Source organism: Haemaphysalis longicornis, unplaced genomic scaffold (assembly GCF_048455015.1).
Source record: "Haemaphysalis longicornis isolate Haplotype H1 unplaced genomic scaffold, Haemaphysalis longicornis Haplotype H1 scaffold_1, whole genome shotgun sequence".
NCBI lineage: Eukaryota > Metazoa > Arthropoda > Arachnida > Ixodida > Ixodidae > Haemaphysalis > Haemaphysalis longicornis.
In genome coordinates this window covers 8,210,783-8,237,489 of record NW_027526203.1, presented here as the reverse complement: position 1 = coordinate 8,237,489, position 26,707 = coordinate 8,210,783, and the positions used below count along the sequence as shown (strand labels likewise).

Below are 26,707 nucleotides of genomic sequence, written 5' to 3'. Positions count from 1 at the left end.
TTTAGGATGAACTCCTATCTTTCAAGTCGCGCAACTTCCCGCAACAGACCAAACGAATAAATGTAAACCCAGCCACCCCTATAACCAAAACAACGGTAGAAATCAGCGAAGAGCACTCTGCCTGAAACATGAGCAACTGCTTTGCCCGGCGGCCATGTTTTCCAATCTTCGCCACACCAAGATGGCGGTGCCCAGTGATGTCGTTCCAGGGATGATGATGATGATGGTTTAAGTTTAATGGCGCAAGGCCGACATGGGCAAAGAGCGCCAAATACACAGTTATTTGATGAGGAGGGAAATCGAATAAAGTCAGTTAATGACTATGAGCACGGCTGGTGTAAAGGGCCAGGGTGAAGAACGTGAGTGGTTAAAAGATAAATAAGGTGGCTGGTGTATAAAACCAGGGGTAAAACTATGGGTGATATGAGATGAGTTGTAAGAAATGAACTTCAGATAGGAACTTAAAGGTGCGCTGAACAGAGAACATGGCATCATCTCCTAAGAAGTATGACGGGTGTGGTGGAATATGTCGTGTGTGTAGTTGTGGGAAGTGTTTGCGTCGTGTAATGTCGAGTGCCTTACATTGTATGAGGATGTGGATCACGGATAGGGCCTCTCCGCACCTGCTGCACAGAGGTCTTGGAGATCCAGTGAGCAGGTGCGAGTGCGTTGCATGTGTGTGCCCTATTCGTAATCTAGCCAAGGCGACTTCAGTGTATCTATTACGTGTGTCGGTGGTGTATGGTCCTAAGAGTGGTTCTATTACGTGTAACTTGTTGTCTGTTTGTTCGCTCCAGTGTGTTTGCCATGTTTTGCGAAGTTGTTGTCTGATGTGTGGTTTCACGTCGGTGTAGGGTAATGTGGTTATGTCTACTGTATTCAAGAGTGTAGCAGCAGCAGCCATTCGATCCGCTGCTTCGTTCCCGGCTATACCACAGTGGCCAGGGACCCAGCAAAGGACTAGTTCAAATTTGTGGACATACACAGACATAATACCCTTGACTATTAAATTTATAACGTGATTTTTTGAAGACTTTGTTGACGACAACGCCCGCACAACACTGAGAGAATCTGCATATATAATGGATTGTGGGATGTGGCTTTGAAGGATATGATTAACAACCAGAAGTACACCATAAGCCTCTGCCGTAAAGATACTTGTATTACTGTTAAAAGTTCTAGTGACACTAAGGCCGGGCCCATGCGCCGCGCAGGACACCGAGGTGGAAGTTTTAGAGGCGTCCGTATAAAATTCAGAACATTGGTACTTCTGCTGCAAATACAAGAAGTGCTGCAGAATTGCACATGTGGGAGCTCAGTTTTTATCAACATGTGTAAATGATGTGTCGCATGACACAGGGCGGAGATGCCATGGTGCTATGAAATCTGTTACAGAACTTTGGATGGTATCTAAAAAGGAGACAGCAAGCTCTGACGCTTCCTCTCTAACTCTGTAAGAGAAGAGCGCAGAGAACGATGGTCGATTTAAAAAAGAGTTCAGTCATGAAGTATCATGAAAAACTGATTTAAAAGGATGGTGAGGCATGGATGAAATTTTAAAAGCATAAAGGAGGTCTGTGTATGCTCGCTGACGTTGTAGGTTCCACTTGTTGCACTCAACATACAAGCTTTCGACCGGACTAGTTCGGAAGGCACCACACGACAAGCGGAGCCCTAGATGAAGCACAGGGTCCAGCAATCTGAGGGATGTTTCAGTGGCTGACCCATAGACAACGCTACCATAGTCCAGTCGTGAACCTATTAGGCTGGTAAAAACACGTAAAAGAAGTTGTTTGTCAGCACCAAAAGAGATGTGCGACAGAACCTTCAGGATATTCATTGTTTTTAAGCATTTATGTTTTAGTTGTTTTATGTGTGGGATGAATGTGAGCTTTTCGTCAGATTATATCTAAAAACTTGTGTTCCTTTTTTACAGGAATAGAGACACCGTGGAGTCGAATGTCTGGATCCGGCCGAATGCCACGCCTCTTGGAAAACAGAGCACAAGTGCACTTTCCTGGATTAAGGGGGGACGCGGCTTTCAACTTCGGAAAAATGACCAAAATATCGTTTTTTTGAAACCCACATATTCGGCTTCTATGTTTCCTATTCTATGCGTCTGCAAAGTTTTTAGGCTGAAAAGCGTCGCAAAGTGGCATAAAAAAATACTTTTGTCAGGCGCGGTGACAAACTATCAGCGCAAAAGGGCGAAAAAACGGCAATTTTCGGAGCGCTCTATCTCCGCACCGGTGCCACCGGGCGCGGCCATTTTGATATGGTTAGATCGGCCGAGCGATCGTCTTTCCGGTTCTGCTCGTCTCTTTTGTCTTCGTTCATTCACAAACGCACATACGGCAGAAAAGAAACGACGCACAAACGAAGCTAGAAATAGATGCTGAAGCGCTATTGGTCCTCGGTCGGGGCGCGGAACACCGACCCTCCTGATTGGATGTCACGGGCGCAATGCAAGATGGCGGCCGCCTGAGCTGCGTAGCGACATCGTAGCGAGCGGTTTGAGTTGATTTTCGCCGCTTCGCTCGGCCGAGTTTCTGTTCAATCTATGGCATTCAACACGGACGTTATCGCGGTGGGAATGCCGGAGATAACGAGCCAGATTACGGGAAGTTGTGTGGCTCGAAAGGAGGAGGTCATCGAACGCTTCGTGGTGCGCGTGACTCTACCGTCGCCAGACCCCGGAGGGTGACGCGGTGTGCGCGCTTGCAATAGCGGTTCGTGAAGTGAACTTTTGGTCGGGTTTGCGATGTTTACACGCTTAGTTATTGCTGTGTTTTGACTGTGGGCTCGCTAGCCTTGAGAAAGAAACGGTCGACGCGTCAAACGCGGCGGCGCGCACGGCATAGCCGACGCGCATTGGGGCAGCACATGACTGGGCAACCGGTTACGATTGAACGCCAGTAGTTGTAATTAATGCCTGCGTCGTTAGATTTAATCTTAAAAGCGACCTGACCAGCCATATCAGCTGTAATCAAAGTTCGATATGTCGCGGTAAGCGTGCGCTAAGAGGCGCGCGAGCCATATCGCCTTTCTTGCGCAACGTTTCCCGTGCACTTGTAATTTTCATGCAAACAGGTTTGAGTTAGTAATATAGGAATAAAAATATGTTCTCTGCATTAAAAATGTACGTTTGTCGCAGCATTTAACAGTGATTTTTTAGTGAAATTATTGATTCCATTGCTCAGGGCATACTGGCTTTGCTGCGAGAAATATTGGATGCCTTGAATGTCAAAAGTAGTAAAAAAATATGCTCTTGCATTGAAGTTGGGAGTTATGCTGAATACTCTACCAAGCTTCAAAGTAGCTCATTTTCATCCTTGTGGTATGCAAACTTTTGGCAATGAACACCTGCACGTATGAGTACTAAGTTGCTGTGCCAGGCAAGATGATAAAACATAAAAAAAAAGCCAAAAATGTTCAAATTTAAGTAAAAAAAATGCTTAACTTGTTGCCATGGTGACAACACTGCAAAAGGAGGCTGTTCAGTGCGATACAGCCAACCAGCTAACCTACTTTGCATTGAAAGCCCATTGAAACCCATCTCACCCTTCATTTGATCTGCAAAGTGGGGTATGTACTCTTCACAGAGGAGCTGAAAATGATATTTTCTGGAAAGAGAAAGGCTGTGAAAGGCACTCCAATTTCAAGGCAAGGCATTCCAGAAGCCCCATGTTCAAAAGGACATGAAAGGCTACAACCGTGACAACTTTTGATAAGTGAAACCTATGTTGCAACTTTGGAAGCCGTTTTCTCAAAACAGTTTTTTTTGCCACCTGTGTCGCTTGTACCAGGGATTTCTTTGTGACCGCTGGGTCTATTTTGATTCCGTTTCTTGCATTACATTCCTTGATGAACAGTTCAGGTCGTGACACTCTTGGTTTTCCAGATTTGTTTTTTGTGATTTTTTTATTCACATAATCGTTCACAGTCAACATGCCTATTGCACATTAACCTCTAAAAAAATGAAAACTAAAAAACATTGTGTTGTAAAAAAAAAATTCTAAAACTGTCACGACCTCGTCCATTCATTTGGGAATGCAAAGCACTTCGAACAAATTTTCTATCATGTTTTATAAGCCGCTCAAGCTCGGTACAAGCGGAACAGAAAGAAAATTTAATACTTAAAAAAGTTTTCAGAATATTAGCTTGAAATTTTTATGGTGTTATCACGGAAGCATTTCCAGTTGCTGTGCCAATTTTCATCAAAATCCACAAAGAAATAAAAAAGTTGATTTTGAAAGCCACGTCCCCCCCTTAATTAAATTTAAAACCGTTGCTATCTGCCCAGCCGGCTAGCTTGTTCACACCAAGCTGCACTTGGCGCTCGCAGATAGACAAGTTACACGATTTGAAGGAGAGTTGAACGTCGTCTACATAGACTAAACAGGAGATCGATGGTGGCAGTGCCTTCTGAAGAGAATTCATTTTTACAATAAACAAAGTGCAACTCAAAACACCACCTTGCGGCACGCCGTTTTCCTGCACATGAACCCTAGAGAGTGCAGCTCCAACTCGCACGCGAAACGTCCTTTCAGACAGGTAACTAACAAGCGTATTCATCATGTTACCCGACATGCCAAAGGACTTCAAATCGCTGAGGATGCCGTACCGCCAAGCAGTGTCGTACGCCTTTTCAAGATCAAAGAATACTGCCATACAGTATTGCTTATGGAGGAAAGCATCTTTAATATATGACTCTAGCGCAACGAGTTGATCGTTCGTAGATCGCCCCGCCCTAAAGCCCGCCTGGCAGCTCTCGAGAAGACCGTTGTACTCTAAGAAGTACACGAGTCTCCTGTTTATCATCTTTTCGAAGAGCTTATACAGGCAGCTTGTCAGGGCAATGGGACGATAACTGGCGGGAGAGGAAGGGTCCTTCCCTTCCTTTAGGAAAGCCACTACTATGGCCTCCCTCCAAGGGCGTGGAATGAGCCCCGAAAGCCATATTTTATTGTATAGGTGTAAGAGTGTTTCAAGAGTGTCTGGGTGTAGGTGCTGTATCATGGTGTATGTAATCTTATCTGCGCCTGGAGCTGAAGGTTTGCACGTGCTCAGGGCAGCCCTCAACTCATAGAGAGTGAATTCTGAGTTGTAAGAAGTTTTTTATTTGTCTTTGTCGTGTAAGGGCTTTTTTTCTGCAGATGTTTTGTGTTTCATGAAAGTGTTCGTGTAGTGTGCTGAAGTAGACACGTGTTCGAAGTGTTGTGCAAGTGTGTTAGCCTGGTCTTCCAGTGTGTCCCCTGTTGTGCTAACCAGGGGCAGGCTGTGTGTCTGTTGTCCTTTGAGCTTGCGTATACGTGTGTCCAGACTTTGTGTGTGTCTGTGTATGAATTATTGGATGTCAAGAAGGTGTGCCAACTCTCTCGTTTTGCCTCACGGCGCACACGTTTTCCAAACGCCTTGGCCCGTTTGAACAAAATAAGGTTACCCGACGTGGGGTACCGACGAAGGATACCCCACGCCTTGTTCTGGGCCTCTCGCGCCCGCCTACAGTCCTCATTCCACCATGGCCTCCTCTGGTTGCGCGGGGCACCAGAGGCGTGGGGAATGGACTTTTCGGCGGCGTCGAGGATGTGCGCCGTGAGCAGTTGGGTAGCTTCTTCAACGTGTAGGTGTCCTACGGAGGTGTGGTGTAGTTTGGATGTCTCTGTAAATGTATTCCAGTTAGCTCTTGCTTCATTAAACCTTTTATGGGAAGATGGACTGCATGGGCCTTTACCTATATATGTTAGTGAGGTGGGGAAGTGGTCACTGCCATATGGGTCAGTGCCCACACCCCACTCAAGACATGGAAAGAGAATTGCAGAACCAATAGCCAGGTCAAGATTTGAGTATGTATTGTGTCCTATGTTATGGTATGTAGGCTGTTTCTTGTTGAAAAGGCATGCTCCAGAGGATGTTAAAAACTTCTCTATCAGGCGACCTCGGGCATCCGTGCGAGAAGAGCCCCAAAGAGAATTGTGTGCATTGAAGTCGCCTGTTAAGATGTACGGTTCAGGAAGCTGGTCGACCAGCGCCTCAAAGTCAGAGCTCAGAAGTGCAAGATCAGGAGAGATGTAGATGAAGCATACCGTTATCAACCTATTAAAAATTATTGTGCGGACGGCTACAGCCTCAAGGACGGTGTTCAAGGTGACAGGGTGGCATGCTAAGGATTTGCGGGCGATTATGGCCACACCACCAGAAGAGTGTGTGCAGCCATCCCCGTCTTTCCTGTATACCAGGTAACTATTCAAGAAATTTGTGTGTTTAGAATTCAGATGTGTTTCCTGGACACACATTAAACTTGGCTGGTTGGCATGCAGGATCTCATGCATGTCGTCAAGATTATTCAGAAGGCCTCTGCAGTTCCATTGAACTATGTTTTCTCTTCCCATTATGACGTGTTAGAGCTAGTGGAGTGTGATTATTTATGTAGGGTCTTTCGGGGCTTGGACTCTTGGGAGGGGCTTTCTGGCCTTGTCTACTGACCTGGACGTCGCAGCCCGTCCCTTCCGCTGCGATGAAAGCCGGAAGGGCTCGACGTCCATGTCGTCATCTGAAGGCAAGGGGGTGCCCAGCGGACCGGGCCCCCTTGACGTGGTACCCTTTCGGGTGTTCTTTGCCTGCGCTGCCAGTGCCGAAGGCGTGGGGAGCACCACAGATGGCATAGGCAGTGAGGCGGGGGAGGGGGTTGCTGCGACTGCCTCCGTCTCCATCTCCGTGTCCTTGCGTGTGCTTTGGGCCGGTGGAGAGGAAGCAGTGGATGCAGCGGCATCCCCAACAGACGTTGTTGCCACCACAGCCGCTGCTGGGTGAGCAAGCGGTGCGAAAGCGGGTTGGGCTGCCAGGGGCAACCCAGGGGGGGGGGCGGGGGCGGGACCAAGTCTGACTCGCAGTACTGGGTCTCCGCTGAAACCAGACGCCGCTCCGCCCCCCGGCGAGCTGCGTCGGCGTACCTCCTTAGGGGGAAAGAGGCGAACCTCTTTCGCGCCTCTGGGAAGGTGATGTTTTCAGTGACTTTGATGTTGATGATTTTCTTTTCTAATTGAAACTTTTCACATTTTCTGGAGTAGGCCGCATGTGGACCCTGGCAGTTTACGCAAAGAAATTGTTGAACGTTACAGTTGACGGACGGGTGGTCGTGCTGGGCGCATTTTGCGCAGGTAAGTCGGCTGCGACAGGAGTTTGTGCCGTGCCCGAACCGTTGGCACTTGAAACAGCGCCGCAGGTTCGGGATGTACGGCCGGACTGAACATCGGATGTAACCTGCGTTGATGAATTCTGGAAGGGTGGACTTGTCAAAGGTTAGAATGAGGTGCTTTGTCGGTATTTGTTTATCGTCTCTGCGGATGGTTATGCGCCTGACCGCTGTTATGCCCTGACTACGAAGGCCCTCCAGCAGGTCAGCTTCAGATTCATTTAGTAGGTCATGCTCGGAAATCACGCCCTGGGAGCTGTTTAGGCTGCGGTGGGGCGTGACTCGGATTGGCAGATCGGCGATGCTGGTTTGAGCAAGGAGTTTATTGGCCTGATCCTGGCTACTGACCTCTACAAGAATTTCACCGGTTCGTTGTTTTTTGGCTTTATACGACCCTCCAACAATACCGTCAAGAAACTTTGAAATGAGAAATACCGACTGTGAAGCAAGAGGTTTTGATTGGTCTACAGATTCCATCACGATGAAGTGAGGATAGTTGTTCGGTTTTCAGAGGACTCAAGTCAGGAAGTGGTGGAAAGGAAACTTCGGTGCGGCCCCTTTTCGGGGGCCGATCACGTCTGGGGGGGGGGTTTGGAAAATGGCATATGATACATTGGAAAGCAGGGAGACGGGGGTGCTTTCTCCTTTGACCTTACCCTGGTAGTCAAAGAGGTCCCGGAGCTCCCTGCCTGGTAGACAGGCAGGGAGCCCATCGGCCGGAGCTTGACCAAGGCTCCGACGGCCACCGTTCACGGCTTCTAACCCTTCACCTTTCAACTTCTAGCCACGGTAGGTAACAACTTAAGTATGGGGGGCTCGGGGTACGCGGTGTCGCCACTCACCGTCACCAAGATTACTCAAGGTGCCCCGTGCGGGGGTCGTTCCGGAGATACAGCGCTCTGCTCCTTAGATGGTTGTTTTTTCATCAACTTGCACAAGCAGTTTGTCGCCTCAGTACACATAGGTATTTTTTCTACAGGACTTTGCAATGGTTTTTCGATGGGCAAAAGTTTAAAAACTCGCAGAATATAATGTGTGCAACCCGACATTGTGGCTTTCGAAAAAACTATCTCGGGGACAATTTCATGCGGGATTTTATTGAATGAGCAATCAAAAATTTACAAACATCACCACCCTGGGGGTGCTGGAAAATTATGCCATCAGTAAGCATTTTTCTCTACTCAAACTGATGGGGCATTAAAATTCTTGGCTCTCAGACTGTTTTGGAGCAGTTTGGTGCAATTTTTGCGAATTTCAAGCTTGTGGAGCAGCCCGGCGCAGGAAAACACATTTGTATCAAAACTGCGCAATATGCGCAGCTGTCTCACCCCTGATCACTATAAAATTCTGCACACCGGTATTTATCCTGTACAAACAAGAAATGCTGCAGAATAGCAATTCTTAGTGCCCTGTTCTTATCAAGCTGAGTAAAAGACAGGTCACAGAACACAGGGCACAGATTCCATGGTGGTATAAAATCAATCATGGGTGTCTTGTGAATGTCTAAAAAGGGGACCTTGAGCTCAGAGGCTTCCCTTTTTACCCTAAGTGAAAAAGGCAGAGAGATGGAAGGACAATTTAAAAACAGTTGTTCTGAGGATGTATTATTAATCGTAGAATTAAAAGGATGTTAATCAGGGCGATGATTTTCGAGGCTTACAACAAGTTCATGTAAATCCTCTGGTGATATAGGGACCATTTATCACACTCGGCGTAGAGGCTCTGGAGTGGGCTAGTGCGAAAAGCGCCACATGCAAGGAGAAGCCCCAGATGCAGCACTGGGTCGAGCATTTTTAGTGCCATTTTTGTTGCAGACCCATAAACGACACTTCCATAGTCCAATCGAGACCCCACTAGGCTGGTAAAAATATGTAAGAAGAGTTGCTTGTCCATTCCATAGGACTGGTGTGACAATATTTTAAGAATGTTGATAGCCTTTAGACATTTATGTTTCAGTTGCTTAATGTGAGGGATGAACGTAACTTTTTCATCCAACACCACACCTAAAAACTTGTGTTCCTTCCTCACAGGAATCGAGCGCCATTAAGGGTAATGTCTGGGTCCGGATGGATCCCGCGCTTCCTGGAGAAGAAACACAAGTGCTTTTTTCTGGGTTAAGTTTAAAACCGTTCTTGTCTGCCCAGCTGGCAAGTTTTTTGACACCGAGCTGGACTTGACGCTCACAGATGGACATATTGCACGATTTAAAAGATACCTGGACGTCGTCTACATACATTGAATAAGAAATTGTAGGTGGCTATGCCTTCCCAAGGGAGTTCATTTTTACTATGAACAGAGTGCAGCTTAGAACTCCACCTTGCGGAAGGCCGTTTTCTTGCACATGAACCCTTGAGAGTGCGCTACCAACTCTCACACGAAATGTTCTTTTGGACAAATAACTAGCAAGAGTGTTCATCATGTTGCCTGAGACACCAAATGACTTCAGGTCATTGAGGATCCCGTAGCGCCAAGCAGTGTCATAGGCCTTCTCAAGGTCAAAAAACACTGTTTATGAATAAACGCATCCTTTATATAAGACTCGAACGCGACAAGTTGATCGTTAGTGAATCGCCCTGCCCTGAAGCCTGCCTGGCAGCTCTCGAGAAGACCATTGTACTCAAGAAAGTACACGAGCCTCCTGTTTTATCATCTTCTCGAGGAGCTTGCACAGGCAGCTTGTCAAAGCAAAGGGCCGATAACTGAAGGGAAATGAAGGGTCCTTCCCTTCCTTCAGAAAAGCCACTACTATGGCCTCCCTCTAAGAGCGTGGAATGTGCCCTGAAAGCCATATTTTATTGTATAGATGTAGAAGAGTTTCAAGGATGTCTGAGTGTAGGTGTTGTACCATGGTGTATGTAATCTTATCTGCACCTGGAGCTGAAGGTTTACAAGTGGACAGAGTGGCCTTCAGCTCATGAATTGCAAAAGGAGAACTGTAGGAAGTGTTCGACTTGTTGTTATCATGCAGGGACTTCTTTTCTGCAGATGTTTTGTGTTTTATGAAAATGTTTGTGTAGTCTGCTGAACTGGACACGTGTTTGAAGTGTTGTGCAAGTGTGTTAGCCTGGTCTTCGAGTGTGTCCCCTGTTGTGCTAACCAGGGGCAGGCTGTGTGTGTTGTCCTTTGAGCTTACATACAGTCTACGCTCGTTACAGCGGATTCAGCAGCAATGGACTTTTGGTTACAACAGACCGTTTCTGTTGGTTTGTCTGGTCCCCATGCATTTTAAGTGGAGTCCACTCCGCTCATAACGGACCCGGCTACAGCGGACTATCGGCTACAACAGACTAAATTTTAGGCGAAAATTGTTTTTAATGAATGCTTATAGCGGACTTCCGCAGTGCCGGCACCTGATATGCTTTTTCTTTGCTTATTTTGGCAAAAAAACTTATGTCTGGCAACATTGTCGGCAGCCGGGCCGTTGGCACAGCCAAGCCAAGCCGGTGCCAGTGGCTTTGTTTTAAATGCGAATGCATTTCTTAGTCGGGGGTTGTCGTGCTCCGTCGTCGTGCACCTGCATTCCTCCAGCGCGAGCGCACGTGAGCGCGCACCTCGTAGTTCTGCCTTCGTCGTCGTCGTCTCGGCGGACCCGCGGCGCTCGCATCGCGGAGCTCGGGCGGAGTAGCGGAGAGTGAGTGGAGAGGAGGAGCGCGCTCGGGCGTGTGAGGGCGCTCACATCGCGGAGCTCGGCGGGCTCTCTCTCCTCTCCGCGTACCCTCTCTCCGCTCGCTGCGCTCGGAATCTATATAATGCAGTGGAGCGCGCGCCTGGCGCCTTGATAGCGATGGAAGTCGGTGAAGTCGAATCCCTCGCGGCAACGATACCGCAAGCACGAAGTGTAACACAATGCAACCTGAGCATTACACTTCCCGCTGGCGGTGACGTCACTGCAGTTGCTTCAACGTCATCATCGGTTGGAGGACTCACACTCTCGTCTCTCTTAATTAAGTACGCCATTAATAATAATTACTCGCACCGCACTCATCGGTGCACCCAATGCATTCGCATTTCCGCACGATCCCCTTCGGGGAGGTGGGGGGATTTTTGTTTTGTTTTTTGTGCCACCGGCGGCATGAGCGGCAGACTAGCTGATTTCACTGATGGATAAACTAAATATGATTAACGCTGTTGAACACGGCGATAAACAGGCCGACATCGCCAAAAGTACAGGCCTATCTAAGCAGACGGTCCATTCTACCTTTAAGCTGAGCACAAGGTCGCGGGTTAGATTCCCGGCCGCGGCGGCCGCTTTTCTGATGGAGGCGAAAAGCAAAAACGCCCGTGTGTACGAGATTTCGGCGCACGTTAAAGATCCCCAGGTGGTCAAAATTAATCCGGAGCCCTCCACTACGGCGCGCCTCATCGCCTGCGTTGCGTCGGCGCGTTAAACTCTACTATCAATCAATCATTCTACCTTTAAGAACAAGGCCGCTGCCGATAAACACGGCTGGTGGGATTGAACAACAGCGCTTTCGAATACGGAAAGTGACGCACTCGGAGTCGAGTCTGCCCTTCATCTTCACAGGTTCTTTATGTAATAAAGAACTCAGGTTCAGTGAAGCTCGGCATTTATTATTCCCACGCATGCATCATTCCCGTTCCGTCTGGTGAAAAAGGTAAGAAATTCCTAAAGTAGGAGGTTGGCTCCCATCCATTGTGTACAATATGCCGGTGGCCATGCACAGTCCAACTGGTAGAATTTGACATTTACAGCTGTCCATCAGATTATTTCGTATCAGCTGCTTTAATGCCCAGATTATATTTATAAGAAATGCGGAAACTGCCTTGGGGGAACGTCAAGTAGTGATCCGACTTGCTTGACAAACGGTGCCTCGTCACAAAGGGTTTTAAAAGAGCCTAGCTATACTCTGCTGGCCACGACTGATTTTACAGTGGCTTGGTAACTGCTCCTTGTTATACTCTTGCTTTCTTTGCTCAGCTTAGCGTGCGTCTTTACACACTTGACCGCATGTGCTACGCCTTTTCCAAGTACCAGTGCTAAGCTTCGGAAACAGAGTTTTTAGGTGATTCCCCCGCATGAACGCTGTGCAGAGGTGCTGCAGGCGCATAGAAAGAACAGTGTCTGGAGCATGTATGTGCAGTACTGGTCAAAGTTTGCACTTTTGCGCTCGTGTGCCTCCTCCCCCCCCCCCCACCTCTAACCCCGGTCGGATACTGCATACTTCGGCTACAGCGGACGTTTTTTTCCGGATTAAGAGGGTTCGTTGTAATGAGCGTGGACTGTATGTGTGTTCAGACTTTGTGTGTGTCCATGTATGAATTAATGGATGTCAAAAAGGTGTGCCAACTCTCTCGTTTTGCCTCACGCCGCACACGTTTTCCAAACGCCTTGGCCCGTTTGAACAAGAGGAGGTTACCCAACGTGGGGTACCGACAAAGTGAAACATGGTTAAGTAGCGTGGTAAGGACGGGACAAAAGTAGAGACCACACAGGACCGACAAAGGACACCCCAGGCCTTGTTCTGGGCCTCTCGTGCCCGCCTACAGTCCTCATTCCACCCAGTAGCGGTCCCAGAGATTGGTTTTGGAGGGAGGGGGGGGGGGGGGGGGGGGGGGGGGGGCGAGACGAATAAAGAATCGCTCCCCTCCTTGCGCCAATTCTGCGGAGGTGGTGATAAGCATGGAGGCGTGCGCGCGTATGCGGTGCAACCCGCTGGGATTTAACTTCGCACAAGTGGAATGCTTAAAACTAAAAATAAGAAACTGAGGACCTCTTTGGGGGGGCGACCGCACCCTTCGCCCCCCCCTTGGGACCGCCACTGATTCCACCACGGCCTCCTCTGGTTGCGCGGGGCACCAGAGGCGTGGAGAATGGACTTTTTGGCGGCGGCGAGGATGTGCGTCGTGAGTAGTTGGGAAGCTTCTTCAATGTGTAGGTGTCTCATGGTTGTGTAGTGTAGTTTGGACAGCTGCGGTGGCGGATCATTAGGGGAACCTGGTTGCTTCCGGCTCGGTCTGGACGACGAGCCCCGAGGTGGGGGAGGAGGTGGCAGTCGCCCTGGCAATCAGAGCTGCAGTCGCCGACAGGTATCTCGAGGACGACACAGCGCTGCAACTCACCCTCGAGACGGCCACCACCAGTGCTCCAGCATGGTCAATAGGGGAGAATAAGGCTGTCACAGCTCGCATAGACAGGGTCGTGATTGTCAGTGACTCGAAAGCGGCGATTAGGAACTTCGCCAAAGGCCGCGTGTCGCTTGAGACTACAAAGGTACTCGTCTCTCTATCGGAGAGCACAATCAGTAGACTGAACAAGAATCCCATTACTTTGCTATGGGCGCCGGCACACTCTGGCCTCCCGGGCAACGAACGCGCTCACGAAGCAGCTCGAGCATTAACAATCCGAGCTCGCGTCTGTGAGTCCACGTGTATCGGAGCACACGGAGACGGCAGAACAAAGGCGCCTTCATCGCCGACTGGGTCGGAGGGAACCGGACAGGCTGACGGCGGAGTCAATCTGCCCTCGAACCCCTGGCCTTCCGCGAGCGGTCGATTGGTAACGTATAGGGAAATCTTGGACCATTACAGAAGCTCCCGGCTCAAATACCCGCCGGCGGACAAAATACTAGAAAGGGGGCAGGCGGTGGCATGGCGACTCCTTCAGGCGAATAGGTATCCAAATCCAGCGTTGTACAACCGGTGCTACCCCGGAATGTACGATGCACATTGTAAATGGTGTAAAGAAGCCAAGGCGGATCTCGCACATATGCTCTGGGCCTGCTCGGGCCCAACCGACAATAACAGGGTGTCAAATGACATAGCACAAGCTGATCCCCCACACTCAGGGAAAGACGACGCGAATACAATGGTAGAACAATATAAGGAGCGACAAAAGATCCTATCATCGCTAGGCATAACGGGACCGCTGAGTTGGGAGACCGCGCTGCTCAGTACGGACCCCCAGATCCAGAAGAAAATGATCCAGCTGGCCGAGGGTGCCGCTGGGGCCCACGGGCTCCTGGCCGCCACCTGAGGAAGAGGAGAAGTTGTACATCCTCCTTTCGAAGTGGATTCAAATTAAAGTTATTCTCTCTCTCTCTCTCTGGATGTCTCTATTCCAGTTAGCTCTTGCTTCATTAAATCTTTTCTGCGAAGATGGACTGCATGGGCCTTTACCTATATATGTTAGTGAGGTAAGGAAGTGGTCACTGCCTATGGGTCAGTGCCCGCACCCCACTCAAGAAGAAGAAAGAGAAATGCGGAGCCAATAGCCAAGTCAAGATATGAGTGTGTGTTGTGTCCTATATCAACGTATGTGGGCTTATTTTTGTTGAAGAGGCATGCTCCTGAAGATGTAAGAAATTTCTCTATCAGGCAACCTCGGGCATCCGTGCGAGAAGAGCCATAAAGAGAATTGTGCGCATGAACTCTTTTAGTACGGTGTTGAGGTCATCGGACGCCGGTGTCCGATGATTTCAAATCTCCCGCAAAATCTGAAAACCGGTGTGTTCATTGGCAACTTCTCTTTCAGTTTTGGTTTTGTTTGTTTATGTGTCGCGTGTGCTGGTGGTGTAGCAAGAGAAATTTGAACCGAAGGTAGAGGGGAGTAGGAGGAAAATGGCGTTTGGTTCGCGCCGCGCTCCGCACAGTCTGACTGCTGTAGCAAGCACTTCGGCCGCTCCTGCTGTCGATTTTTCTGATTCCAGCAGCAGTGATGGGTCAAGCAACGATGTGCGATCTTCAGATTTCAGTTCGGACGACGAAGCTCCGATTCAGGTGCCTCGCACGTCAACAAGCGCTGGCAGGTAAGTCTCGCTGTGACTCCGCGCTGTATTTATAAACAAAATGTGCTTCTTATCTGACGACTGCAGTTTTACTTTTGTGTTTAGGGTCTCGACAACGTACGGCCAGGATATTTTGCCAAATGCACCGTGCCGTATCAAGTTTTCACCCTCGAGACAGCCTGCTGCCCAGGTTGGAGCAGCGCTGAGGAGTGACGCACGTCGGTTCTCGAGAGCACTGGATTTTTTTTCTTTTGTTTTTCACTACGGAGGTGGTCAAGACTGTGTGATAACACAAATAAGTATGCCTGGATGCATGTTTTAGAGCGACAAACATACTCTAGACCTGATGGCTCCTGGAAGGAAGTCACTCCACTGGAGATGCTGAGACTGATTGGCATCATCATTTACATGGGCGTTGTTGAAGTGCCGCGACTCCACCTATACTGGCGGACAACAGGAATATTTCTTGGCCTTCTCCCACCAAATGTTATGCCACGGGACCGATTCTTGTAGTCAATGAACGAATGGTCAAATCTAAAGCCCGGCCAGAAATAAGGCAGTACATTCGAGAGAAAGTGACAAAATTTGGTTATAAGCTCTGGGTGTTGGCAGATCCAAAGGACCGGGTACACACTTCAATTCTTTGTGTACACTGGAAAGCGTGAGACACCAGGGCCCCATGGCTTAGCCTTTGATGTAGTCAACAGGCTTTGCACAGCGTACCTCGATCAGGGGTACAAAATTTACATGGATAATTTTTATACGTTCGCAAAACTTTTTGAACACCACTTCGAGCACAAGACTCTTGCATGCAGCACAACCCGCAAAGACCACCGTTTCTTTTTAGCCGAACTGAAAGATACCTCATGGGAAAAAAAGGCACAGCATGCAGATGTTCGATGGATTCGAAAAGGCAACACACTCTACATGCAGTGGAGAGACTGGTGTGCTGTGAACTTGATGAGCACCATGCACACAGCAAACGAGCATGTCCCTGTCAAAAGAAGAGAGAAAAGGGGAGGACAATGGGCTCTGAAAGTCATCACAAAGCCGCTCCTTGTCCACGAATACAACGCAGGAATGTTAGGCGTGGACAAATCCGATCAAATAATTGGCACATACAACGTCCTCTGAAAATGCATACGTTGGTGGAAAACTCTGTTTTTTCACTGTATTGACATCGCGTGCGTAAACGCCTTCATTCTCTTCCAAGAACACCAAAAATACAGTTAAACCTCGTTATAACGAAATTGAAGAGGTGCTGCGATTTGCTCGTTATAGCCAATACTTCGTTATAGCCATAGCCGACATTTACTGCAAATATTATGCATTGTAGTTACCTAAAACAAAAAGCAGGCGAAATAGCATCTTGCTGCACGGCGATAGTCGGCAAAATAAATACATTCCGGAAGTAAAAAGGAAAAGTCACGAACCTACTTTATTGCAGTTCAAAACTCGTATTTCAAACAGACTTGACATTGATGCACCTTCCTGATGCGAGCGATGGCTCCCTCAGCTGCGGCCGCTACGTTCACGCCATCTTCGCCGCCCTCGTGCACGCCGAAGTAGCGACGCAGCACGTCCACCGCATCTAGTGCCTCCGACGCCGTCCTTAGCGCTTCTTTTCAAGCCATGTGCAACAGCGCTTACGATGGACTCTCGGTTGCTCACGATGGTGGACAGCGTACTCGTCCACACGTCAAAGTCTCTTGCCACCTTACCACGGAGTGCACCTTGCCTTCCTTCGCGCCCGATGCAACGGCTTTTATCATAGCCGTCTTCTGTTCAAGTGTGATAGTCTTTCGCTTTCGCTTACCGCCAGTCGCAATCGCGTTGTTGGAATCACGCCGGCAGTACGATAAAAGATAAGGCTGAAGACTGCCAAAACCCACGCACACACAGCTACGCAGCGACGTCGGCGATACAAACAGGGGAGGAGAGGGGGGGGGGGGGGTAAGAGGAAGGCGACGCAACCGCACGCGCCGTGTGCATTGGGGTTCTTCTCGGGCTCACCACGGATAGTCCGCGGATTCCCCGAAGCCATAGGGATACGTGGGAAAATCGAACGGCGGACTGCTTCTGGGGAGCCCGCAGTGAGTCTGACACTGTCAATCGAAGGGCCCCATTGTCTGCATGCCGTGCGCAGCGAGAAGGGGGTGGGGGCTTCGCGGGCGCAGCGTCTGCATGGCGCACCAGCCAGCTTCGTGCGCGTGGCGGGAATTTTGAACTGCTAATACAGTTGCCACGTCACACACTGTCTCAAATCAGTGTTGCGCACTGTTGTAAAATTAGCTCAAAATTTGATTTCTCAACGAAATTTGTTCGTTATAGCCCGTAACGGGGAAATTTTACCTCGTTAAAACGAGGTTTTAAATACATTGGTTTCTATGGGGACTTTCAAGGGGAACTACGATTTGCTCGTTATATCCATTATTTCGTTATAGCCTGTCTCGTTATAACGAGGTTTAACTGTAGAACCCAGAACTTTCAAGAAGCACCTATTTTGACCAATTGGCATTTAGAGAAGAACTAATTCAGAAGAATTTGAATATGATAAAGTTTCCCAAGGACACGCCCCCTTCTCACCCCTAGATCCTCTTTGACACCAGCCAAAAAGAATGAAGAGAATAAACTGCAAGCTCCGCTATGAAAGAACAAAGGCACCGAAAGAATGAACGTCTTCTGCTCCACATGCAATATTTATCTTTGCCTTCTACCTTCGCATGACTGCTTTGCTCAGTGGCACAGCCGCCAAGGCCGCTAGATTGATGGTCCTTGAGATATTCACGACATGGCGCACAGTATTGATGTATATATGAATCGATAGCTAAGGAAACTAGTAACAGTTTGTATATTTCAAAATTTCTAAAATAATTTTCTGGCTTAGTACAATCACTTATTCATGCGTTTTTACTTTTGTGTATTTTGTTTTGTTTATTTGACATAAACTCTGAATAATTGTATTTCTCATGACACTGCTATTATATATATATGAAAAGGCAAACTAATAGCTACAATATCATGTATAACAATACTAAATGTGTCCAATTGTTCAAGAGAAATAAATTTTTTTGTGGAAGCACTCCAAATCCGTCATTTCTCCACCGTAACAAAAGAGTTAAGGTCGCCTGTGAGGATATATGGTTTGGGCAGCTGGTCAACCAGCGCCTCGAAGTCAGAGCTCGAAAGTGCAAAATCAGGACGAATGTAAATGGAGCATACCGTTATCAACCCATTAAAAATTATTCTGCGTACTGCTACAGCCTCAAGGACGGTGTTGAGAGTGATAGGGTGGCATGCTAGGGATTTTCTGGCTATTATGGCTACACCACCCTAAGAGTGTGTGCAGCCGACCCTATCCTTTCTGAACACGATATAGCTATTTACGAAATTTGATTGATTGGAATTTAAATGTGTTTCTTGGACACACATTAAACTTGGCTGATCAGCACGAAGAATCTCATACACGTCATCAAGATTATTCAGAAGGCCTCTACAGTTCCATTGAACTATGTTTTCTCTCCCCATTAAGATGTGTTAGAGCTACTGGAGTGTGACTATTTACGTAAGGTCTTTCGGGGCTTGCACTCTTGGGACAGGTTTTTTTTACCTTCTCTGGAGGTTTAGATGGAGGGACCCGCTCCTTGCGCTGCGAAAGAGACAGGAAAGGTCCCACATCCATTTCATCATCAAATTTGGAAGGCGTACCGGACCTCCCGAACTTGGCACCTTTTGCGGTGCCCTTCGTTTTGGCCGCGACCGCCGAGGGCGTCAGGAGCACCCCGGGTGGCACAGGGAGTGCGGCGGGGGTGGGAACTACTGCGGTTTCTTCCGCCTCCATCTCTGCCATGCCCTCGCATGTGCTTCGGGCCGGTGGAGAGGAAACAGTGGATGCAGCAGCATCCCCATTGTACGTGGTTGCCACCACAGCCACTGCTGACTGGGCAGGCGGTGGGTGTGGTGACGGGTTGGGCCGCCGGAGGCAACCCGAGGGGGGGTGAGAGCGGGACCAGGTCCGACTCGCGGTACTGGGCCCCCGCCGAAACCAGACGGCGCTCCGCCCCCCGGCGAGCTACGTCGGCGTATCTCCCCACGGGGAAAGAGGCGAAGCGAACTTCTTTCGCGCCTCTGGGAAAGTAAGTTTCTCAGTGACTTTACCCTGATAATCTCCTTCTTCTGTTTGAACTTCTCGCATGTTCTAGAGTAGGCCCCGTGGGGTCCCTGGCAGTTAGCACAGATGAGGGTTTGTGATGGGCAGTTGTCAGATGGATGATCGTGCTGGGCACACTTTGCACACCTAAAGCCGGCCACGCAGGAGTTGGTACTATGCCCAAACCTCTGACACTTAAAACAGCGTCGCGGGTTAGGGATGTATTGCTGAACTGAACATTGAATGTATCCTGCATTATTCTGGAAGTGTTGACCGGTCAAAGGTTAAGATCTGGTGTTTGGTAGGAATTTCTTTGTCTTCTCTGCGTATCGTTTTGCGCCTCCCTGCTGTTACACCCTGACTTTTCAGGCCCTCCAGCAGATCGGTTTCGGTTTCATTCATGAGGTCAGGATCTGAGATCACGCCCGTGAGGTGTTAAGGCTTCGGTGGGGCGTGACCGTGATGCCAAGATCTGCAATGCGTGTCCGGCTCAGATTTGTTGCCTGCTGCTGGGTATTGACTTCGACCAACAGTTCTCCGGTTCTCTGTTTCTTTGTAGGATTCTCTTATTATACCTTCTATGAACTTTGTGACCAAGAACACACACAGAGAGGCAACAGGCTTTTCTTTTTCTACAGATTCAATGATCAGGAAGCGGGGATAGTTGGCTGGCTTTGGGAGAGAGATTGTTGGTAAGGACAGAAATGATACTTCGGTGCGGTCCCTTTTGAGGGACCGCTCACGTTTGGGGAGGGGTTTGAAAATACCATACGGCATAGTATATAAGCAGGGGCGGGGGTACATTCTTCGCTCAGGTTGCCCTGATACCGAGAGAGGTCCCGGAGCTCCCTGCCTGGTAAACAGACAGGGAGCCCATCCGCCAGAGCTTGACCTGGGCTCCAACGGCCACCGTTTGAAGTTTCTACCCTTCACCTTAAAGGAACACTGACACCAATTTTCGGCGTTAATATTATTGCACAGTTCACTTCCTTCACTCAACAGAACACCCTGGCTGAAATATGAGCGGCCTGAGACGCGAAGAACATAGTTCAATTGGATCTCATTTATCGCGCCAACGGTGCAGCGCGCGGAGCGGCACTCAGCAAATGGACATCAGCGTGACATCACTCCAGGAGAGGAAAAAGAAGTGGCGCAACAGCGCTCGTCAAAAACTCGTGACGTCACTTCACGCGCGCGGCCCCACGAACGGCGAGTGGGCGCAACACCCTCTCAAGTGGGCGCCGGTGACGTCCGCACGAAGCGGTGAGGTCAGGCAGGGAGTCTGTCATATGCGCCGTTCGGGATGAAAGCGCGGAAATTTGAAACAAACGATTTTCAGGCCGTTCAATGTAATTAACTATCGCGCGCTGAAGTATTTGAAGTGCTGTTTTAGGTTGGCCAGACCATTAGGCATCGATAAAACAATAAAAGTGTAACATAAAATTTTCGTGTCAGTGCTCCTTTAAGACTCATTACGACGGTCGGTTACAGCGTCAGTATGGGGGCTCGGGGTACGCGGTGTCGCCAATACCGTCACCAAGATTATCCAAGGTACCCCATGCGGGGTATGAATAAGAAAGTTTGCTCTGGGGAAACGAAGAACACCAAGGGCAGCCACATTGCTCTTACACTCTCCACAACTTTCTCTGCTCGTTACAGACTGATGCAATGGCAAGGGCATCACATTACAGATGAACACAATGCAACCGCACAAGCCGGTTTTACACAAATGCTACTGCACGTGAAACTTCAACATAAGCCACACCTGGAGGGCCAACTCACTGCACACACACTTTCAAGAAGATGGTGGCTTCTTGGTCATGCTCACCAGCAGCCGAGTGCGCAGGATGAGGGGCACGAGGGTCCTCTCAGAGGTGAAGTGCTCACGCGAGTACATGTCCTGGAAGACGTCGATGAGCACCTTGAGCACGCACGGGTCCCAGGTGGACATGGTGGCCGCCGAGGAGCTCAGGTAGCCCTTGAACACGTGCACCAGGTACATCAGGCAGATGTATGGCGAGCTCAGGTTGTACACCAGCGTCTGCTTGTTGCCGCGCCCGTGCAGGGCTGCACCACAAGAGAGGACAGAGGGGAACACTGACTGTGGGGTTGAATGCACCAGAGCTACACCTGAACTATGAGGCATGCCATAGGGGAGGGCTAAGGATTAATTTCCACCCCCTGAACGGGATGTTTTATGTGCGCCTAAACCTCGACTTGACACACGGGCGATTTCACTTTCCGCCCCCACCTGAAAAGCAGTCACCACGGAAAGGAATCGAACCCGTGTCCTTGGGCTCAGCACCTTAGCCACTAAGCCGGGTTGTAACAAACTACTGTTTGCCTAAACTTTGCACAACTGCCGTCTGACCGCAGACATACTTTGAAGGAAAAATCTGATATCCATCTGAAATGCAGCCATACAAAGTGAAGGTGTGCAGCTTCCTTAGAAACTTTGGGCAGCTGAACAGGATACTTAACTAAGGTCCTAGAATGCAGTATATCTTGGACCGAGAATTTTTTTCAAACTCCCAATTTCCTGAGAAAGCTGTCCTATTTTTCCCTTTGTAGCCATACGGCTGCATTTCATGTGAATGTCAGATTTTTCCTTCACTGAATGTAACACTACCTTAGCATTTCTCTAGCTGGTTGTTTGATGATGATGGTTGGATTTGAATGGTGCAAGGCCAAATGGGGCAAAAAAGTGCGAACAGATGAAAAGGTGACTACTAAAATCGGTTAGGAAGAACAAAAGTAAAATCAATGAAAGACACGGATGATGGCTCGCGTAGGTCAGGTTGTGTTTATGCGTGGTATGAAATGAGGTTTAGAAACTCAACTTCTGATAAATACTTCAAAACGCGTTTGACAGAAACTACTGGATCGTCGCCTAAAAATGTGATTGGTGCTGTGGAATGTGTTGTCTGCAGAGCTCAGGGACATGTGTGCATTGTGTTGTGTTCAGTGCCCTACATGTAATAAGGATGTGAACCACAGATAGGCGCTCTGCACAACTGCTACAAAGGTCGTGAGGATCCAGTGATGTCACCACTGCTGCCGTTTCATTATTGACAATAATTTAATTGCAAAGTTAAAATGAGCAAAAAACAGTTCTTAGTGATCAAATTTATAACATTCTACAAGCCTGCACAAAACATGAGCTGACAGCCGTTTTTTTTCTTTCTTTTTTTCGCAGTGCAGGTGTTGAGAGTAGAGCAAGTGATAGAAAACAAAAACAAGCGAGATATTATCAAGATGGTGCACTTTAAACCCCAATTTTTACTCATAAATAATTGTTTTGTTATTGCAGAAACTGCTCCACTGAGTACGACCGTTCGCATTTTGAAGGCCTTTGAGAATCTCAAAATGACATGCAGAAACTGCTCCAGTGAGTACGACCGTTCGCGTTTTAAAGGCCTTTGAGGATTTCAAAGGTCAGATGTCCTCCTTCGACTCAAATGGCATTTCAGTCAAATGCCTTTGAAAAACGTCGTGCAGCAGCTCAAAAGACTCATTTCAGTCAAACGACCTCCGACTCAAAGGCCTTCGAAATGCTCGTGTAGCACAGGTATAGCATTTTTTTTTCATACTCAATATGAACAATCATTTTACAGACTAAAAGTAAAATAAAAACGAATTATGGCTAATCCCTTCACAATTCATGGTGTCACACGCTGTAACCTCCTTCCTAACTGAACAAAAACATGAGTGCATTTGTTTCTATTTTATTGAAAATAGTAAATAAGCATCAATACCTTGTAAATGAGTGATAACCAGCTCTGGTAATTTGTTTTGAAGATGTATAATCATTTATCTAAGCTATATGAAACAATGTTGCAGGCTGTGGTTGCTTTTTCCATTTGTTATCTGAGGGTCTATTCGTTTCACCTGCACCGCGTGAACCAGTTCAGGCGGTGCCGCACTTCGCCGTTCGTTTCAGCGGTGCAGCTCGCGGCACCTGAACCGCGCCGTTCGATTCACCGGTGGTGCCGACGGGTGCAGGACGGGTTCATGGCTTTGCCTGCACTCCCTGCCGAGGAGGTGCAGAAGCAGACGAAAAATGTGCAGGTCTGGTTCCGAACTCGCTTTGCACCGCTGTGAACTGGTTCAAGAGGTGCAGGCTGAATCCAATAGACCCTGACTTTATATTTCGCTAGTTTGCTTCATAACAGGTTCCCTCGACAGTTCCTCAAATTCGGGGTCTCAATAAACATTCAATCAACCGTGCAGTTTTTGCTGCCGCCAAAACAACCAGCCCCGAATCCTTTACTGCGGATTTAAAATTAACCTCAACGGAGCTATCAATTCTGTCCTTCAAAACAATTATAGAGCTAAGGCGGGAAGTTCAAAAGTAACAAAACAGTTAAGCCTAAGCAAAGGCTTCCACCCGGTTGTGAAGCTAAGGCGGTTGGGAGAGATGTTTGGGGCCCTACAAAATTCGCGCGTCTTCACACAAGGAGTGGGGCATCCTGAAATAAGGGCTAAAATGTTCGTTCAGAAATCATAGGATGAGCTAGTACGAGATGTGTACCCTCGTGAGAGCGGATCTGTCACTATAGCGTCCGCGAAATGGCAGCTCGCGGACGCTACAAGCGGCGTCCGGGGAAGCAGCGTTTGTAATCCGGATACAGCTACAGTGGCGGAAACCGCTACTGACAACGGTCTACGCCGATCTAAGGCGCCGTCAGGATCACGGAGAAGTTATTTATTCAGCTCCTGATTCTGCACACAACAAGATCTTCCAGCCTGACCAAGTGGGGTCGACACAACGATGCAGCGTGCAGGACTAGGGCGCCCCGCATTCAGTATCTTTGGTTGCGGCAACAAAACACTGGCATTATGTCACATCCGAGTGCTGCGCTCGAACGCGCGCTACTAAATAAGCTACATGCTACCGTTCACGGCGTTGCCCATTTGGTATTTGAGGGCGTGCTCCAGCACCAAGATCTCCACAGGCCGCATTGTTTCTCAGGAAGCGCGCTGCCAGCGTCGTTTCAGGCACCAGCACTGCGACAAAGCGGAGGCAGTTAGTGAGTGGCGGCAAATAAAAAGGAGAACAACGTACAGCACGGATACAATACATACCTAGTTATCGGGTGGCGGACGCTAACAGCTCGCGAGAAGTTGTACTTGGTTTGCATGCGGCGGCACCAGAAGATTTGTGGCTTCGGTAACGACTTGTGTCGACTTCTCACTGGCTTCGCAGCGTCGTCGTTGTTTTTCGTCACAGCTCTTTTCGCAAAAAGTGTGCAAAATTACGCTAAGAGCGCAGTAACACTGCACGGAAATTCGCTTTTGTGCATAAAATCAGAGGCTCAAGCGGGCCAGGAGGTAAATTCGCCCCGAGATCGACCGAGATGGCGCTCTCGCATCGTCTGCTCGTTAATGTTGCGCGCGGCGCAAGACGCGTGCTGCACACGATAAAACAACCAACATGTGTACTTGTTTGGCAGTAAGCAATGACATAGTTACCTCTGCTTGCGAATTTCCTCTAGAAACGCAATACTCAGCGGCCGTTGCGGCTTAATGCGCTGGTTTAATTCTATGAAACATCTTCGCCGGGGTTATCGCTTCAGTGTGAAACGTATTATAAACGATGCTTTGACACACTGTCCTTTGCTTATTGATGAGCGCAGTCGTCTGCCCTTTGGGAAACGTCAAAGGGTGCTTTTTAAAGGTGGCGTGGTGTCTATTTAAAGGATAAAAGTTTAGTACACGAAACGGGTAAGGATCGAGCGACAAGACCTGTGCATACCCGTGCATTCGCCACACCATTGCAAAATTGCGCTGTGTCCTTATAGAAGGAAGAAACAAACAAAAACAATTACACGACACACAACCCGTGCGATATCGCCCATACATTACGGGAGACGTATTTTACACCCGCAAGCGCCTGCGTGATGGAATTCCCCGTATACCTTTTCAAAATAAATACCATTTTTTGATAGTCGTTGCTATATATACTGTGTTGCTAATTTTACAAATTATTTAAAATACGTTTCTGTGGATGCGCAAGAGTGTATCGGGGGGATTTCTGGGTAAAATTATGCAGCTGTGAGTTTGCGTCTGTCTTGGGACATTTCGTGTGTCATTTTTATATATCCCATTTTCAAAAATCACCTTGTTCAGAAATGTGTTTCACTCAGCATAACCAAATGCCTCATATGGTCACGTCTTAACCTCTTCAGGTGGGCCTAAGTTTAAAGAAAGAGGAAAAATCACGTAATATAATGCACTTTTTTGCCCGCATGTGTGGAGGGTGTGTGCCATGACTCGCTGTATTTCTTTCATTTTTCCCACAATGCTTTTAATACAATTCTGAAAAAGGTGACTCGTACAAAAGGAAGGTTAATCATTTTTGAAAATAATGGCTTTTTCTTGTTGAAGTACTGCTTTTTCACCGCTACGGAACATGACGCCTGGAGTACTTTCAATTGCAAGCCAACGTTTGGCTTTTCGCGTTACATTCATTCTCTTCTCGCTGCTTTTGGAACGCTGGCAGAACCCCCCCTTCCCCCCTTTCCAGAAAAAAAAATGAAATTCACAGAAAACTTTTATCCTTGCCTTTTTCAACCAATCCTCAAGAATTAAATACCAAGACAAAAGCAAGGTTGAGTTTACAAAAGACAGTAGCTACCGGGAACCGGTTGCGCTGTTTCGCAACGAGAAATAAAAAGGAACGTTTTAGTACATCCGCAACAGGGCAACTTCATTGGCCATCTCAGTTGTTCTTAAGCGACATTACGCAAGAATGCAAACACATATCTGTTCTAGGCACCTGTTCGATTTTAAAAGGAACGCAAATGGTCAACAGTGCAGCCAAATCTGTGCCCAGAAGCTTGGTTTACACCCTGTAAACCTGCTTGCCACTTTGCAAGTCTAGCTAAACATGAGATGTTGATTGTACTGCGCGTTAGCAATTTAATGCGCAAGTTCACTTGCGACGAAAGTCGTAAATAAGTCATCCGACACCGTATATATTCATCAAACCTGCCTTCAGAGTCGCTAAAATTTCCTTTAACTAAAGCTGAGCGCAAAATACCCATTAGAACGGTTGCATTTATGTCTCTGCGCTGGTTATAATTCAGTAATTTTATGTTGCCTTTCGAGCGCACAAAAAATATCGTAAGCTCTTAGAAAGAATGTCGGGGCAGTTGGGACCATTTCAGGGCATCCCACAAATTCAGAATGCGTCATGCTACCAGTGAAAGCGATTGAAATTGCTGTTGTAAACTGAATTACAGAGATAGAGGATTTATGATTTGTTTCTATATTGAAGGCTCAAAGTCATAGTCTGGAAAGATCTCTGCGAGCCACGGCGTTCTGCATTATTGCGGCCGTTCTGAGATTCGATGGGTCGCCGCTTTTTTAGCGTAGTAATGAAAACTTATTGCCCCTTCCATGCTGAACATTGACCGTTGAGGAACCGAACTACAGCATACCACTCTTGTTTGTGCCTTTCGTGCGCACATAGGACGTGACAAAGGCACGAAGCGCGTGTGTATTCTTCCGGGCCGCTCAGCGGAGCATCCACACTAGCAGCGCGACGCTGTCGCCGCTCCTGCGCTCTGGTTTAGGTAAGGCATCTGTATAAAAATACAGGGACTTTGGGTTTTG

The 26,707-nt window shown here is 48.2% G+C and overlaps 1 protein-coding gene across 1 annotated transcript in view; it reads right to left on the bottom strand.

Moving 5' to 3' along the window:
• The window catches only part of LOC144175053 (uncharacterized), an 81,873-nt gene extending 57,492 nt beyond the window's left edge, over nt 1-24,381 (bottom strand). Inside the window, exons 1-3 of the mRNA XM_077704092.1 lie at nt 24,176-24,381; nt 23,986-24,097; nt 20,919-21,157 (exon numbers count right to left, since the gene is read on the bottom strand). Of these exons, the coding sequence (XP_077560218.1) occupies nt 20,919-21,157; nt 23,986-24,052 (306 nt within the window). The 5' untranslated portion in view covers nt 24,053-24,097; nt 24,176-24,381. The remainder of the gene's footprint in view (nt 1-20,918; nt 21,158-23,985; nt 24,098-24,175) is intronic.
• Nucleotides 24,382-26,707: the final 2,326 nt, after the last annotated feature.